The following is a 17,998-nucleotide window of genomic DNA, read 5'->3' on the forward strand; positions in this document are numbered from 1 at the left end:
CCCCTAAAGTTTCAATTTTTTGCAATTTAGGCATTCTGTCAGTCAAAGCCGCTTTGACTGACGGAACAGTGATTACATGCGACGCACGTGATCACTTTATGCGGTTTAGTGCCCAAAATACCCCCATCAACATTCCCACCCTCACTCACTCCCTAACCCAGATGCTCGGCTCAGTGTCCTCCGTCATTTGGTACCTCCGATTTCTTCTCCAAATGCTGATATATGGAGTGAAATTATGTTGATTTTCTTGGGTTATGTTTGGTTGCTATGAAAATTCATGAAAATAAAAGAAAATAAAATGACATCTTAAGTGTAGGGATTGCATTTCAGAATTTTGATATGGTTTCCGATCTAAATTTTAGTTTTTGGTCCCGATTCGTGATTAATCGATGAATCAAAGCTTCAATTTTTCTTTTTCTTCTTCTTCTTATACCCTTTTAATTGTTACCAACGGGAACGTTTGATTTGTTTGGTATCCGAGAAGACAAAAGCATTCTCTTCTTTGAGTCTTACATAATGCTATGAGGCTCTGTTCTCATAGTGGGGAATCTGAAACAGAATATATCATTGATAAACCTAAAAAAATGTTAATTTGATTCAAATGAATGAAGTGTTTGTGAATATTGATTATTATGATGCATTTCATGCAGTTGAAAATTCAGAAGAGTTTTTTTAAGCTTCCAAGAAGGGGAATTTGATTCCTCTATACCGATGCATATTCTCTGATCACCTAACTCCGGTGCTTGCATATCGGTGTTTGGTGAAGGAAGATGATAGAGATGCTCCAAGCTTTCTGTTTGAATCGGTTGAGCCTGGTTTGGGGGTTCCAGTATTGTGAGCACTTATAATTGGGTTAGGGAATGAGTGAGAGTGGGAATGTTGATGGGGGTATTTTGGGCACTAAACCGCATAAAGTGATCACGTGCGTCGCACGTGATCACTATTCCGTCAGTCAAAGCCGCTTTGACTGACGGAATGCCTGAATTGCAAAAAATTGAAACTTTAGGGGGGTGGATTGCAAAAATTGAAACTTTGAAGGCGGAATTGCAAATCGCTGACAACTTTGGGGGGGTAAACTGTAATTTTCCCAAGTAATAATTTGAATAGTTTCAAATATAAACAAATCTCACCAATGAACATAAACACATCCTTTAATTTAGGTTAAACAAATCACCCTTTATCATGAACAAGGGTTTGATTTATTCTTATTACAAAGAGAAATTCGATTCCGGGAATAATTTCTACACATTTATTTATCTCAACAATTATTTTTCCCTTGTGGTCCAGGGATAATATTGGATCATAGATTAGCAGTCTTCTTCATCAAGGAGCTCTTCTGGTGACCCTTACCTTCAAACCATATTTCATGTGAAGTATGAAAGAGATGCTCGGTAAGACAGGATGACCTTCAACTACTTGAAGACGATAATTCCAGATGATGCTGCTTGCAACTATTTTCATTTGAATGAAAGTCATGTCTTTACCCAAACAAGTCCTAGGGCCTGCATTAAATGTTATGAACTTGTAAGCTGGGACATGCACAATCATTCCTTGCTCCGAAATCCATCTCTCGGGCTTGAACTCTAAGCAATCTTCGCCCCATATGCTTTCCATCCTTCCCATTGCATATGGACAGTACAACATTCTCGTACTTGGATCAATACGGTGGCCGCTTGGGAGAATGTCAGAATCAATTGCGCACAAATGCTCGAAAGGTACAGGTGGAAAAAGGCGTAAGGACTCACATATGGCGCCGTGGAGATAAACTAGCTTACTTATTTCTTTTATATCCCAGTACTTGATCTCACTGTTAACTAGAAAATGCTCTCTCATCTCTTGCAGAATCTTAGCTTCCACTGATGGGTGTGTTGCAACAAGCCATAGAAACCAGGTGAGGCTTGAACTTATGGTGCCGTTGCCTGCCAACATGAGACTCAATGCTATGTCCCTCAAAAACTTGTTGGATTTTGTAAAACCATCCATTTCATCTCCTCCTTCGACTTCATCTAGCTCTATACAAGCTGTCAGCAAGTCGAACTTGGGTTCCTCCACTTTCAGGGTCATGCTCCGGCTGATCAGTTCTTCATGCTTGGATGAGATGCATTGCCAGCATTGGTACACGAATTGATCAAATATTTTCCAAGCAATGCTCAGCTTCTTCTCTTCTCTTATTTGAAGCCATCGCTGCAACTTCCAACAACTTTCTGGCACAAAGTGTCGGCAAAAGACGCTTCGTTCCATTTGATCAAACGCTTTTGCATGTGAAACTTGAGGAAATTCGATGGAGAGGCAATTTGGATCAAAACCCAAAACCAGTAAGCAAACACTATCGAAGGTGTAGCGTTGAAGAACATCTTGTAAATCCACCTCAATTCCCGTATTTGAGACGTGATCAAGGATCGGAATGAGGCCGCTTTCCACCTTTCCCAAGGAGACTTTCTCCAAGAGCAACTCGTACTTTTTGTTCTTTATCATTGACTGAATCAGCTTCCTCCGATATCTCCAGGAGTCAGAATCGCAAGTAATAATCCCATCTACAAAGGGTTCAAAAACCTCTCGGAACTTGGGGCCTTTGTGGTAGTTGGAAAAGTTTCTGCTCAAAATGTGTTGGATGTTCGCGGGATCACCGGTAATCACAAAGTTCATGTTGGTGAACCAAGGGCCCTTAAACTCCAAAGTCCCTCCAGAATGTTTTAAAACTCGAGTTACGAACTCGGGAACATGCGATGCATTTCGAAGAAGCCCTGGAAGCATTCCGAAAAGAGGCCAGTTAACGGCGGGGGAGTCTTTGTTCAATCTCCAATGCCAAAGAAAAATGAAGCAAACAAATGCTACAGCTATCTCTGCGTACAAAAGCATGGCCATTGGATCTTTACGAAGCTTTTGTGGTTTTGTGATTAAGGTTCCAAAGCTGAATCGCTTTTATAGGCGCGCGTGCACGGCTTAATTATTGGTTATGGCTATGAGTGTCAAAAATTATTGAAAACTCGAAACTGGAAAATTGGGAATTTGGTTGAAAAATTCAAAAATCAGATACTTCGGTTCCGATATTTTCGGTAAAAACCGAAAATATCGGAACCGGGTTTATATTTTATTAAATAATATTTATATATTATTAAATTTTATATATATATATATATATTAATTTTTTTATGCTTAGTTTAGGTCTCCAGTTCTCCCCTAAGTCCCCGTCATCTTTTCTCACATCACGCCCAAGCCCCTCCTCTTCTCCATTTTCTGATTTTTCTCCTCTAGTCCTCTTCTTCATTTCACATCTCCATTTCTTATTTCCCCCTATGCATTTCACAACAGTACAACACCCATTCGATGAATCTTCATTTCAAACATTTCTCACACCCATTCAGCCTCTCTCTTTCTCCGTTTCTCGCTTCGCCTCCCTTTCTCGCTTCATCTCCATCTCTCGCTCCGTCAGGCGTTAGCCGAGCAATGAGCACTAGCACTAGACTTTTTATTTTTGAGCTTCTTTGATTTTTTTTATTTTTTTTAATATTTTCTCTGTTGATTTATGAATTTTTTTTTTGTTTTGCTTGGTTTTAGTGGATACAATTTAATCTACTCTACTTTTTAGTGTTCATTACTTCATTTACATGCATGTTCATTAAATTTGTGATGGGCTTGTTTTATTTGGGGCGCTGCAATTTCGGATTTGGTGGGAGTGGGACGGTGAGTAGCAGAGAACATGGTGTAATTTTGGCCGATTATTTTGCTAAGTTGAAATTTTTAAACAGTCTGATTGGAGAGTAGGAAAAATTTTCTTCAAAAACCGGTTACCGAACTGGGTAAAACCGGAACTGGCTGGTAACCGGGACCCCGGTTAACCAGGGTCCCGGTCCTGGTTCCGGTTTCCCAAAACCGAAAACCGGGGTATCCGATTTCGGTTCCCGATTTTGGCAAAAAACTAAAAAACCGGAATAGGTTAACACCCCTAATTATGGCATGATAGATGCATGCCATATATGCATGGACATTGATGCGACAAGACAATTTAGTTGGGGCATGTAAGCCATACATGCATGGACATTGGACATCAATATATATACTTATTCTCTCTCCCTCTTCCTCTTGTATATATTCAGATTATTACAATTTGACTACATTAAATTACGCAGTTTAAGAGAGGATTTTTAGGATTGATCACTTACGTACCAACATGGCAACACCTCTTGCTATCCAAGATAGCTTGCTCTCTTAATTAGATTGGTTGAATTTTTATGAAATGCATTTAGTCTAATTATAGTGGATCCTTCTTATTTTCAACACTTTGTATTTATGTTTTTTTAAATTTGGACTAGCTCCGACATGTTGCGTACATTGATAATATAACAATTATATATTTTGACATGTATTTATGAACTTTTTTATATATAATTTTGTTAAACACATATAATTATTTGATAAATTACTTCATTTCTGTTCTAAATTATGTTTAACATATTTTTAGTTTGGCCCCCACAATAATAATTTTGTTTGGCTCCGCCACGGTTTATAATCACTTATATAACCTAATCATATATAGTGTTTGGTTTAGATATATCTTGCTCAATTTTTCTTCAATTAAATTTTTTGAAATATATATATATATATTGTTCTCTTATATGCATTTTACTTTTCATAACGTGCTCTTCTCGTAAAAACAACCCTACTTTGTGGCTGAGCAATTGGTTTAAGCGGGCAACTCTCCATTTAATATTTCGGTCCATAATCTACTCGTATCTTATATATAGTACTCCTACCTGTGGCTGAGCAACTGATTTGAGTGGGTGGCAGTCCATTTTATATATATTTTGGGTCCATAATCTAGCATTACTCATAGCCATACTTTATGGTTGAGTAGTTGGTTTAAGCGGACGGCTCTTCATTTAATATTTTGGGTCCATAATTTACTCTTCTCTTATAAATAGTTATGCTTCATTTAATATTCTGGGTCCAATAATATTTTGAGCCCGGAAGCATTCCGAAAAGAGGCGAATTTATGAAGGATGAGTGTTTGTTCCATCTCCCATGCCGAACAAAAAGAAAGCAGAGAAATGTTACAACTATCTCTGTGTGCCAAAAGCATGGCGCTTTTTGAATGAGATTAACGGCTATTAAAAAATTTTAATGATAAAGATTTTATTAGCATTTCGATTGACTAAAAAAATAAATTTTTGAAAAAACAAATTTAAAGAGAAAAAATTTTTGACGTGTTGACAAAAAAAAAAACTTTTACTATATTTATTCTAAAATAAAATAACCATAAAATAGCTATTTTCATTTTCTTTGTCTTTTGACTTTTTTTTTTCTTCTTTTTTTTAGTTACACATAAAGAACAAAAATTATTGATGTGGTATGTTTTTATTGGTAAATGGATCAAGTGCACATCACGTGATTACGATTAGACCAATTCTATATTATAATGTAGACAATAATCAACATCTTGAAAAGACAATTCAGTCGAAATTTGGGGCTTTGCAGGATTATTATGGAAAACAACTCGAATGCGATCACATTCAACGTACAAAATTGGAGTAAATATGGCCTATTTGTAGGGTACACCAATTAGGAGAGGTGTCAATTCTAGCTACTTGAACATGATAATTTCAGCTGATGGTACTTGAACCTTGCAAGCTGCCACGAACTTTCAGCTATGTTTGCCAAGAGCCGGGCCGGCACTATACCTGGAATAGTACAGTGCCATCTGACATGTACAGTGTCAAAAATTGACTTTGTAATATTAAATTTTTTTTTTTTAAAAGCAAAATATTAAAAAAAAAAAAAAAAAAAAAAAAGGAAGAGAACGATGGGGTGGTTCCAGCCACCCCTTGGCCAAAAATGGGGTGGCCGGGCTGTAGTGCCCCAGAATTTTCAAAGCTATTTAAATAGATTATTTCGATAATGATGATTATTTTAATATCCATTGTAGTTAAGGATTTTAATTATTGGGAAATTTATGAGAGTGGTAATTAGAGAATGGTAATTGGTGAAATAATAGGATAGTAAATGGTAGGTATAAGGATGGTAGAATAAGAAGGTAGAATAGTATAGGGTTGGTAGAATAGTATAGGGTTGGTGAAATAGTATAGGGTTGGTGAAATAGTATTTGATTTTCTCCTATAAATAGAGCTCTTCTCCTTCACAATTTTCACCACTCATCTCCTCTCCCATCTCTTGCATATATTCTTCCTTCTTCCGCTTTTTACTCGGTCTTTCTTCTTTCTAAGAGTGTTTACTCAGAACAGAGAGAGAAAGGGCGAGACCAAGCGCTACAAGAAAGAAAGAACACAAGAGATAGCGGACTTTAGAAATTAGTTTCAAAAGATATACTAGTGGTGTTAGTCATATTGGAGCAACTAGATTCCTTCATACCACTTTTAGCTTCAGTCTAGAGGTAAGTAAATTCACTACCCCTTCTAAAATTACTTCATGTCATGCTATTTATTCATTCTTTAGTAAATTGTAAATGATTATTTTATTTATGTATTATGAAGTTATGTTGCATGCATGAAGGATTTCTAAAAGAATTATCTAGAAAGTTTCTATTTATTTAAACGCTTTCTAAATACAACAAGTTTATATTTGAAAAGGTTTTCAATTTGAGAAAAGAAAGTTGAGAAATGATGATGATTATAAGAAAGAAAAATGATGATAAACCCTCCTACATGTTGCCCTAAGATGCATCAAAAGAAGTACAAAGAAAAGTACAAGAGATGAGATAAATGTTTATGAAATGAGGGCACATGTATGGAGGAGAGTATTTTTGGCCCCAAGATAAGTAAGATGAGAGGAGTTCGGTACCGATACTCGGATGGAGGCGAAACCACTGAAGGAGGCTATGCCAGAAGGTGGTATTCCATCAACTAGACCGTTGAGTGCACCAAGAAAGAGTTAATTGACGGTCGGGCATGGCTGTGGCCACAGTTCAGTGCCATGGTCACAAGGACCCGCAACCCTCGTGCACAGGGGTAATAGTGTACATGGGCCCTATTATGAGAAAATGATACTATATTTTCAACGATGATATGCTATGATGATTTACAAAGATTATTTATAATGATGCATTATGATGATGATTTATAAAGATGATTTACAACGATGATCTATTACTAGATGTAATAGTATGTATATGTTACGGGAGATGCAACCGTACATACAGATATTATTATGGCTAGAATTATATTTATTTGCGAAAATGATTTTCAAAACTGAGAACAAGGAGTAAAACTATTTATGGTTGTGGATTTTACTTGCTGGGCCCCCTTTGGGCTCATTCAGTTTTATTTCTTGTTTTCAGGTAGAAAGGATGCTGGAATAGGAGGCCAGAATGGGGTGGGAATAATTATTAATTTTCAAAGTCTTTTCATATAAGTTATTGTAATGATATGATATTCCGCAACTAAAATCTAATGTTTTCTAATTCCACTTGTAATAAAATCTCTTGAAAAAAATGTTTTACGCATTTATTGTATCTTTTAAAATCAAGTACTCTGATAGACCTTATAGATCTTTGCAAGAATTTTGTTGAAAAAGAAGAAAAATAGATCTTTGCAAGAATTTTTGTTGAAAAAGAAGAAAAGTGGCAAACTTCGACCTTGGTGGGGATGTTACGAGCCACCATTTTTTGAAAGCCAAGGGGTGGTTAGACCACTTGAGCCCGTCGAAGATGGTCGAACCACCAGAGTGGCCTCCTACTGGCCAAAACAAAAAAGGGAATGGAGTTACCCATTTGGGGGTGGCGGACCACCCCAAGTGGGCTGCCCGGGCAGTTTCACGTGACCATTGCGGCCCGTTATTAAGGGGTGGCTCTATTACCAATGAATCTGACCACTACCGATACTCTTTTGGCCCAGGGGTAGCCCCGGGACCACCCGGATAGGCGGGGAGCCGCCCCCTTGAAAACGCAATGTGGTGGTGCGGCCACCCATTTTTTGGCAGAGGGTGAGTGGAACCACGCCTATCTTTACCTCATATATATATATATATATATATATATATATAATATTTTAACTTTTTTAAAAAAAAAAAAAAAAATTAAGATGAAAAAGTCAATTTTGCTACCACGTGTTAGTTGGCACTGTAGCTGGAACAGTGCCGTTCCAGCTACAGTGCCAGCCTTGGCTGGGGCCAAACATAGCTTTCATTTCCTCACTTGCTGCTGCGATAGCTTCATACGGAATGACAACCGCCGCATCCAGTAACTAGGGGCCAAAGAGAGGATAAATGACCTATGGTGCGTTTCAAGGTTATTATGCGAAAGAGTAATGTTATAAGTAGGACTTTTGTGTCTTTTACTTTTAAAAAAAAAAGGTCGAATTTTTGTGCTTTTTTTTTTCCCTCAAAAGCGATGTGCCTTATAAAATCATAATTAATTGAGATCAAAATGTAACAGTGATACATCTCAAGTCCTTGTTGATTTTAAATTAGGGTTGTTAAATATATTGTTGAATATATTGTGGAGAGCAAAAAGAAAGAGAAGAAAGAGATGGAAGCATATAATTAACATTATATTGGTAATGTTATATGCATAAATACAGATGTGTCTATTTATAGAGAGGTTATAAGTGATAAGTAAGTAACCATACACTACTTAAGTTAGAAAATAAACTCTAATAAGAAAGACAATAAACCTTAGAATAATATATTAAATATTCTAACAAGAGTAAAGTTCACACACCCCCTCAAACTACCACATAATTGACAATGTACCATCCAAACTTTCAATTGTGACAATGTCCTCATAAACTATCAAAACATTGTCAATGTCCCTCCCAAGGCTATCAAAAAGATAAAATTGCTCATATATAAAAATAAGACAAAAATATCCCTATAAATTTGAAAAAAATAATAATTAATTTCTTTTAAAACGAAAATTTTAATTAAAGAAAAAGAATTCATTTTTTATTTTTTTTTAAACGGAAATTTTTATTTAAAAAATTTTGTTTTTAAAAACGAATTTTTATTTTATTTTTTAAACGAAAATTTTTAATTTATTAAAAAATGAAAATTTTTATTTAAATATTTTTTTTAAAAAAGGAAAATTTTCTATTTATATATATAAAAAAAAAAATCTAAATCTTTTGTAAAATTTTTTTCTTATAAAAATGATTTTTTTTTTCTTTCAATTTTAGGTTTTTCTAGAAGTTTTAGTATTTTTGTTTCTATTTTACTAAGGGTAGTTTCGTCATTGGAGGGGCATTGACAATGTTTTGGTAGTTTGGGGGACATTGTCACAATTGAAATTTTGGGAGGACATTTAGGACCACGCTTAATGAAGTGGAGGTCACTAGTTCGAATCGCCCTCCCCCTTTTGTGCGGACATGTCAAAAAAAAAAAAAAAAATTATTAATTAGATGGTAATTTGAGAGGGTATGTAAACTTATCCCTAAAAATTACATCACATTTAGGTGAATAAAAGGGAAATAAAAGTCATACTCCTACATCTACATCTATCGGTGAAAGCCTTAGAGGCTACATTTTAATTGATTGATTTGATTGTGTAGAAATGCTAGCTCTATTTAAAGAGCTTTAAAAGTAATTTGAATAGTTTCAAACATAAACAAATCTCACCAATTTACGATAAACACATGCTTTAATTTAAGTTAAACAAATCACCCTTTATCAACAAGGGTTTGACTTATATATTCTTAATTATTAGACAAAGCAACAAAGAGAAATTCGATTTCGGGAATAATTTCCACACACTAATTTATTTATCTCAACAATTATTTTTCCCTTGTTGTCTAGGGATTGGAAGGGCTGGCAAAACGGGTCTGCGGGTCGACCCGTTTATGACATGTGGTGACCCGCAACCTGTTTAAGCTTCACCCAAACACGACCCGTTTAATTAGCGGGTCGGCTCACCCGACACGGCAATTTTTACGGGTCACCCGACACGACCCGTGAGACCTGTTTAAAATAATGGGTCGGATCGGGTTGCGTTTAACCCTAAAAAATCATCATGAGACAAAATCAGATCAAGAGAAGAGAGAAAGAGAGATCAGAGATGGAGTGAGAGGGAGAAAGAGACGCGAGCTGAGAGTGAGAGGGAAGCGGCGGCGGCATGCGAGAGAGGCGAGGACATGAGGCTAGTGAGCGGCGGCAGCACGAGAGAGATAGGCGAGGCTAGGCTGGCTAGCGAGGGACAGCGAGATGGAGACGCGAGCTGCGCGAGAGAGAGAGAGAGAGAGAGAGAGAAAATGAGAGATGGAGACGGCGAGACGCCATGGGTGATGGCCGATGGGTATTGTTTGCGGAGTGCAGTCTGTGACTTTGTGCAGATGATAGAAGAGGAAGAATGAAAGATGAAGAGGGAAAAGGCTAAAATGATAGAATTTCTCTTATTTATTTTTTAAGTAAAGGGGTAGAATTCTTGGGATCGTTTGGCAACGGTATTGTGCCTAAACACTGTTCACCTTTTGACCGATTGCCAATGTTGACCAGCAAACTTTGGATTTTCAACTTCAATATTGAGGGAAATTTGACCATATTGCCCTTGTCTTTCTCTTCACACCTTCTGAGTTTTTTTTCCCTGAAACTCCCCAGCCTTAAAACTTGCTTTCTCAGAAAGACTGCAATTTCATCCCTTTCTTCTCCGTTGGGTTTGGCTTTTCTTCTTCAATCGAAGACACGCAGTGAATCCCAGTCTCCCCCGGTAAATCCTGTTTATCATGGAGACACCGGAAACGATCTCGGCGGCTCTTGAATGCACAGACGCGAAGAAAGAGGGCCTTAAGAAGGCCTTCAACGAGTTGGAATCCCATTCCTCAGTCCTCGCCTTCGTCTCTCTCAAGTGGTCCAACCTCGACACTCACTTCACTGCCCTACAGAACTCACTACTGCCCTTGAGCTGATGAACATGGGCATCTACCTGTTTGAAATCCACAATTTTCTATTCTCTACACAAGTGGAAAAGAATTCAATGATAATTTTCTCCTATAAGTGAAGTACTTTCCTTCTCCCAAAACATACAAAATCAACTTTTCTCCAAAATCAACCACATCAATAAGAAACACTCACAGAGCTCTGGCCATGTTGTTGAGGAGCTTCTTAGAATCCTCAAAGAAAATCGACACAACCCCAACCACAAAATCTGGGCTATTCTCATCTTGCAGTTTCTGAAGTTGTTCAAATTGGTCGTCCAAAAATCCCTTTTCACCACCAACAAAAACCTCTCATTTAGAATTGCTCTAACGCCCAAAAAAATTGAAAGAAAGAAGAAAAGAGATCAGTTTAAATTCCGTTTGCTTCAATGGAAAAAACGGCTAATTTTCTGGGAAAACTTCAAAGCCTCCATGTGTTTTTGATCAAGTTTAAGTCTTTCAATATGGAAAATTCATAGCACGTCTTCAATTATCTTTTGGGCAGTATCTAGTATTCACTCTATTCCTCCGGGCAAAACTAATCCAATAAAAAAAATACCAAAATCCCAGAACTGCCTCCGCAACTACCTCATAACGTCCATGGTCGCTTTCTGCTCCAACTGTGACTTTTATCAGTCGCCAAGAATGACCACAAAACGATGCGTGGCACTGAACCAGACCTCAATCTCACAGAGTCGGAGGGTTTTGGCAAAGGTTGGCTTTGGAGAAGACTCTGTGAGGGAGATCAAGTCTGTGCGCTGAAAGAGAAAATAAAGGGGTAAAAAGGTAATTTTAAAAATTGAGTTTGATGGGTCACGTGTTAAAAGGCACAATTACCGAAATTGCACAGTATCTAGGTGGGCACAACCCGGTTGCCAAACACTACCCTAGACTCTAGTAGGCTAGTTAGCAATAGCATTCTGAATCTCTGATATGAAGCACGTGAACACTAAATGTGAATGCTTTTCATTATTTCAAATTTTCAAATCAGTTTTTTATTTATATATATATATTGGTCGCGTGTTCGAATCCGCTTGCGGTAGTAGATGCGTGAACCAGATGCTACTTTGAAGGGGCTTTACCGACTTGCACCTTAGTGGGGTTGTGGTGACGGGCTCGCCTTCCCCTGCAGTAGCTATGGCTCAAAACCGAACATTCCACAGCGGGTGGAGACCCCGATGGTAACGCCCAAGGGGGGAAATTACACTGGTTGCCCCTTCCCACCCTTTTAATTAGAAAAAAAAAAAAAAATAGTTTTTTTTTTTTATATTAACAATTAAACATTTTAGTTTTTAGTGAAAAGTTGAAACAGGCATTGCAGTAGGTAGCAGAATCGAGGCAGTCAGCAGTGGCATCCAATGACCCACGGTCACCACATGTTTTTTTTTTTTTTTTTTTTTTTTTAAGTTAAACGTGTCTAGCGGGTGACCCGCGACACGACCCGTTAAGCACAATATAAACGGGTCGTAAACGACCCAAATCCGTTTAAGGTAAACTCAAATCCGATAATTTCGTATCGTGTTCGTGTCGGATTGTCGGGTCGTGTCAAAATTGTTAGCCTTAATTGGATCATAGAGATGGATATTGGAGAAAGGAATGATTGTGCATGTCTCATCTTACAAGTTCATAGCATTTAATGCAGGCCCAAGGATTTGTTTGGGCAAGGACATGAGTTTTATTCAAATGAAGATCCCATCTCCGAGAGGTTCAAAAACCTCCGGGGCTTCTTCAAAATGCACCGCAAGTTCCCGAGTTCGGAACCCGAGTTTGAAAACATTATGTACACTAAATAAATTTTAATCACAATAAATACTTAAAATTAAACATAAAATTAAATATGCAATTAATTTAAGCAGAATAAATAATTAAAATAGTAAACTATTAAAATAAAAATAATCAAAAAGTAAACTAAAAATTAAATTAATAAAAATAAAATTTGATAAAATTAATGAAAAAAACACTAATATAAGGGGTTGCATTCGTGTCAACTTTCTTAAGAGAAAGGAAAGAGTTTCTTCTTTAGTTTTCAACCGTAGAAACCCACGTTTTCTTCCTCCTTTTATTTTCTCTTCTACGCTGGCCGCTGGTGGCATGGAATTGCGTAGACACAAGTCTGATTTTCCTCTTTATTTATTTATTTTTTATTTTTTCTTCACATCACGTGCATCTCCTCCATAATATTTTCTTTCTTTTATATATATATATATATATAGAAATTACTTGTCATGACTAAGTGTATATAAATGTAAAAATCGATAACCGGTAAAGCAGGTTAGCAGTTTGAATGCTGTTAAATCCAACCTACAAAATTGGAGTAAATATGATATACTTGTGGGGGGACACCCAAAGGCCAAAGGGTACGTACGTAATAATTTGTTACATGCACGTACAACTGGTAGGTTGGTCACGTTAGGAGAGGTGTCAATTCTAGCTACTACCCATGATCTAGTTATAGGAGCAGTGTAGATTGGTCACGTTAGGAGAGGTGTCAATTCTAGCTACTACCCGTGATCTAGTTATAGGAGCAGTTAAACATGTCATAAATATGGATTGATGATATTCTTTATTGTATTTTTAATATTATTTTATTAGAGTAATATGCTATTTCCTGATAATTTAAATAAAATCAAAAATTATATTCAGAAAAAAAAAAAAAAAAAAAGAATCACCAAGAGAAATTCCATGTCTAGTAACAATTAATGTACACCACACATTTATTTATTTATGATCTTAACAATTATTTTGTTCCAATAATTGGATTACAAATTAATTAGCTAGCTGCCTAGCTGGCATGCATCTTTATCTTAAACAATCTTGGATCTTCAACGAGCATCTCTTTTGGTAATCCTAACCTTCAAACCATGCTTCATATGGAGTATAATGGAGATGCTTGGAGAAACGGGATGGCCTTCAACCACTTGAACACCATAATTCCAGATGATGCTGCTTGCAACTATTTTCATTTGAATGAAACTCATGTCTTTACCCAAACAAGTCCTTGGGCCAGCATTAAATGCTATGAACTTGTAAGATGGGACATGTACAATCCCTCCTTTCTCCGATATCCATCTCTCTGGCTTGAACTCTAAGCAATCTCCACCCCATATGCTTTCCATCCTTCCCATTGTGTATAGCGAGTACAATAACCTCGTACCTTGGCTAATATGGTGGCCGCTGGGAAGAACATCAGATTCAACTGCATACTTGTGCTCGAAAGGTACAGATGGGAAAAGCCGCAAGGACTCACATATGGCTCCGTGAAGATAAACTAGCTTGTTTAGTACCGCACCTGTTGTATCCCACTTGAGCTCGTTGTTAACCACCAAATGCTCTCTAATCTCTTCTATAATCTTAGCTTCCACTGATGGATGCGTTGCAACTAACCATAGTAACCAAGTAAGGCCTGCACTTACGGTATCCCTACCTGTAGCAACAGAACTAGAAATTTAACTCTAAACTGTACGTATTAAAGTTATTTGGAAAAACTTCACGTACTTTATCTAAACTTAATTTTACTACTTTTGCAACTAATTTAAAACTCTCAATTTAGTACATCAAACATTAAAATTACCTGCCAGCATGAGATTAAATGCCGCATCCCTTATGAACTTGTTGGAATATTTTGTGAAACCATCGGTTTCTCCTCCTTCTAGCTGTATATAGGCTGTGAGTAAATCCACGTTTGCCAATTCCTCCGATTTCTGGGCTCTGTTTTGGCTCAGTTGTTCACGCTTGGATGAGATGCATTTGTACACAAATTGATCAAGAACTTTCCAGGCCTTGATGAGCTTCTTCTCTTCTCCGACCTGAAGCCATCGCTGCAACTTCCAAATGCTTTCCGGCACGATGTGTCGGAAAAAGACGCTCTCCTCTATTTGATCAAACGCCTTCTCATACGCAACTTTGGGGAATTCAATCGACAGGCAATTTGTGTCAAAACCCAGAACCATCAAGCAGATGTTATCGAATGTGAATCGCTGAAAAACGTCTTGCAAATCCACCTCGATCCCTTGCCTGGAGGCCCCGTCGAGAACAGGGATGAGCCCCTTTCCCACCTTTTCCTGCACAACTTGCTTCAAGAACAGCTCGAACTTGTTGTTTTTTATCAGGGATTGAATCAGCTTCCTCTGGTGCCTCCACGAGTCGGAATCGGAATTGAAAATCCCATCTCCCAGAGGTTCAAAAATCTGGCGGAACTCGGGGCCTTTGGTGTAGTTGGAAAAGTTTCTGCTCATGATGTGGTGGATGTTGACGGGATCGCCGGTGACAACAAAGTTCATGTTGGTGAACCAAGGGCCCTTGAACTCGAAAGTGGCTCCATAATGTTTTAGAATTTGGGTTATGAAATCGTGGACATTGGATGCATTTCGAAGAAGCCCCGGAAGCATTCCGACGAGAGGCCAGTTTATGATGGGTGAGTCTCTGTTCCATATCCAATGCCAAAGAAAAAGAAAGCACAAAAATGCTACAGCTATCTCTGCGTACTCAACTGTCGCCATTGGAGCTTACTGTTTGAAGCTTTGTGTTTTTGTGAGCTTCATGATTGCTCTTATCTTTACATCTTGATTTGGCTGTCTGGTGGGTCTCACTGCTGCGAGATAAGGTTAGACATTTCAAGAGATTCTTCTAAAAAAGGCAAGCTTTTTTCTTTTTTCTTTTTTCTTTATTTTTCATTTTCATTTTCATTTTCTTTACTTTGAAAAAATTTTAAGGAAATAATAGTACTGGCCATAGAAATTTTTTGGAAAGAATCTTTGGACACCTAGCAGCCCTCCTCAGTACCTCTTCTTAGCCAACAATTTCACGCAACATAATTTCATGAAGCGTTAAATATTAAAAACTCTTAGGATTTGAACATTTTATCTTTTGTTTCATAGGTTTTTATTTTTATCATAGAAGGTATCCATCTCTCTGGCTTGAACTCTAAGCAATCTTCTCCCCATATGCTTTCCATCCTTCCCATTGCGTATGGACAGTACAACATTCTCGTGCTTGGATCAATACGGTGGGCCGGTGGCCGCTTGGGAGAATGTCAGAATCAATTGCGCACAAATGCTCAAGTTAATTAATTAATATTTGGTTTATTCATCGCTCACATATATATATATATATATATATATATATACATATTGACGTCTTAGTAGCCCTTTGACACGGACGGCTGGGTAATTGCATGTCTTGTTACTCATGCTTGTTTTCCATGCCAAACGCCTTGATGGGAATTAATTAATTATTATTATATTATTGGAAAAGGATTCTCTCCGTTTCAAATTTTTTCTATTTCCTCAAGTTAGTGTATTTAAAAGAGCAAAATTGTCCAAATATTTTTTATGTTAAAATTTTTGGACAACATTACCCTTCTAAATGCATTAATTAAAAAAAATAGAGAAGATTTAAAATAAAGATGATCATTTTTTCAAAGAGTATAACTTTTATAAAGGGCTGGTGTAAACTAGTTTTTTTGTGCCTACCAATAAGAATTGGCTACCTAAGATTATTGTACCAAATCAAATAAGAACCAAAACACCAAATTATTAGGTTTCTTCAATTTTATTTTTTATTTTTTTATTATTTTTTTTAAAGAGTGTGATGGCTCGCCGCCCCATATGGGTGGAGACCCCGGTTCGGCCACCCTATCTTGGAAAGGGGGTGGCCGAACCACCCCCATCACCACCACCCATGTATCCTCCTCGCCCTAGCCTCTTTCTGGTTTTGTTCTTGCTCGCTTCAACTTCCTACGGCTTCCTCTTCCAGATCTGCTCTACAACCCACGAAGATGAAGAATTGGCTGTGGTTGTAGACCCAAACCTGAGGTTTGAGAACCCAAGAGCCGAAGCCACCCTAGTTCACTTGGCCGAAGTGAGAAATTTCTACCACAACAGTATCATCATCAACTGGGAGGGGTTATTTCCGTGGCTCCCCATCAATTCTGATGAATGTATGGTCAGGACTAAAGATGGAGATAAATCAGCCCATGCCAAGCATTTTTGAAACCCACAATCTCAAGTAGGCCGTCATCAACGTATGGAGAAGTGAGGTCCCTTTACAAATTTATCCAGAAATTGCAGTTCAAATGAGTTAGTGAGAGATATATCTGCAAATTTAACTGCAATTTTGGGACAGCCTCTGTCCCAAAATTGGGCAAGTTGAGGCTAGGGCGAGGAGGAGACATGGGTCATGGTGATGGGGTGGCCTCGCAGCCACCTCCGCCCATTTGGGTGGCTTGCCGGCCACCCCAAATGGGCTGGGGGTGGCAGCGAGCCACCCTCAACCCTCCTCCACATTCTTAAAAAAAAAAAAAAAAAAATTGAAGAAACCTAATAATTTGGTGTTTTGGTTCTTATTTGATATAGTACAATAATCCTAGGTGGCCAATTCTTATTAGTGGGCACAAAAGAGGTAGTTTACATTAGCTCCTTATAGAAGTTATACTCTTTCCGATATTTTTATGGTTTGGAAAATATGACACCATGGAATAAGATCGCGCATAGAATTTAGCAAGTCATTTAGACAAAATGTTTTATGTCACACTAAAATATGTTCATTAAGTATGATATAATGATATTCACTTATAATAACCATTAATTTCATATCACCCTTTTAATTAACATATATATGTTGCTTGAGCCATTCATGCACATACATAGATGATATTTTAATTTGCTGGTGTTGGCTGAGCAACTAGTTTGAGTGGACATGCAGCTCCCCATTTCATATTTGGATCCATAATATAGTCATACTCCCTATAATCTATTTCCTTCCCTATGTTAAGGGAAAATCTTTTTTTTTTAAAAAAAAAAACACCAAAAATCACTCACATCAGAAACCTTAAATATAACCAACATCAAATGGCATCTACAGTGTTTTCCAATGCATTGGAAAATATTGTAGATGCCCAATACATTATTAAATTATAAAAAATTGATTCTCTCTCCTCTCTCCTTCACATGTCCTAATAATTCTCTATTCTTTCTCCTCTCTCATTGGTTGTAATGATAAAAAGAAATAGTATTTAATTCATATAGGAAAAAAATAGGAACAGGATCCATAGAAAATTTCCAGTTAATAGTAGGCTATAAATAGAATATTTGTCCCATTAATAAAAAAATAAAAATATATTATATATTTTTTTAAAAAAAAAT

The 17,998-nt window shown here is 37.2% G+C and overlaps 3 protein-coding genes across 3 annotated transcripts in view; 1 reads left to right on the forward strand and 2 right to left on the reverse strand.

Moving 5' to 3' along the window:
• Positions 1–1,168: 1,168 nt before the first annotated feature.
• LOC132183205 (alkane hydroxylase MAH1-like) lies at positions 1,169–2,865 on the reverse strand. Its single transcript, XM_059596608.1, has one exon. It carries the CDS (start codon positions 2,863–2,865, stop codon positions 1,324–1,326), a length of 1,542 nt encoding a protein of 513 aa, XP_059452591.1. The 3' UTR covers positions 1,169–1,323.
• A 10,674-nt stretch (positions 2,866–13,539) lies between these two features.
• Positions 13,540–15,444, reverse strand: LOC132181255 (alkane hydroxylase MAH1-like). The gene is made up of 2 exons (XM_059594387.1): positions 14,428–15,444; positions 13,540–14,280 (listed from the first exon to the last, which is right to left on the reverse strand). Exons 1-2 carry the CDS (start codon positions 15,353–15,355, stop codon positions 13,679–13,681), a joined length of 1,530 nt encoding a protein of 509 aa, XP_059450370.1. The 5' UTR covers positions 15,356–15,444; the 3' UTR covers positions 13,540–13,678.
• A 1,001-nt stretch (positions 15,445–16,445) lies between these two features.
• The window catches only part of LOC132182230 (uncharacterized), a 4,346-nt gene continuing 2,793 nt past the window's right edge, over positions 16,446–17,998 (forward strand). The window contains exon 1 of the mRNA XM_059595420.1: positions 16,446–16,794. Within this exon, the coding sequence (XP_059451403.1) occupies positions 16,446–16,794 (349 nt within the window). The remainder of the gene's footprint in view (positions 16,795–17,998) is intronic.

The sequence above is a fragment of the Corylus avellana genome, chromosome ca5 (assembly GCF_901000735.1).
Source record: "Corylus avellana chromosome ca5, CavTom2PMs-1.0".
Lineage (NCBI taxonomy): Eukaryota > Viridiplantae > Streptophyta > Magnoliopsida > Fagales > Betulaceae > Corylus > Corylus avellana.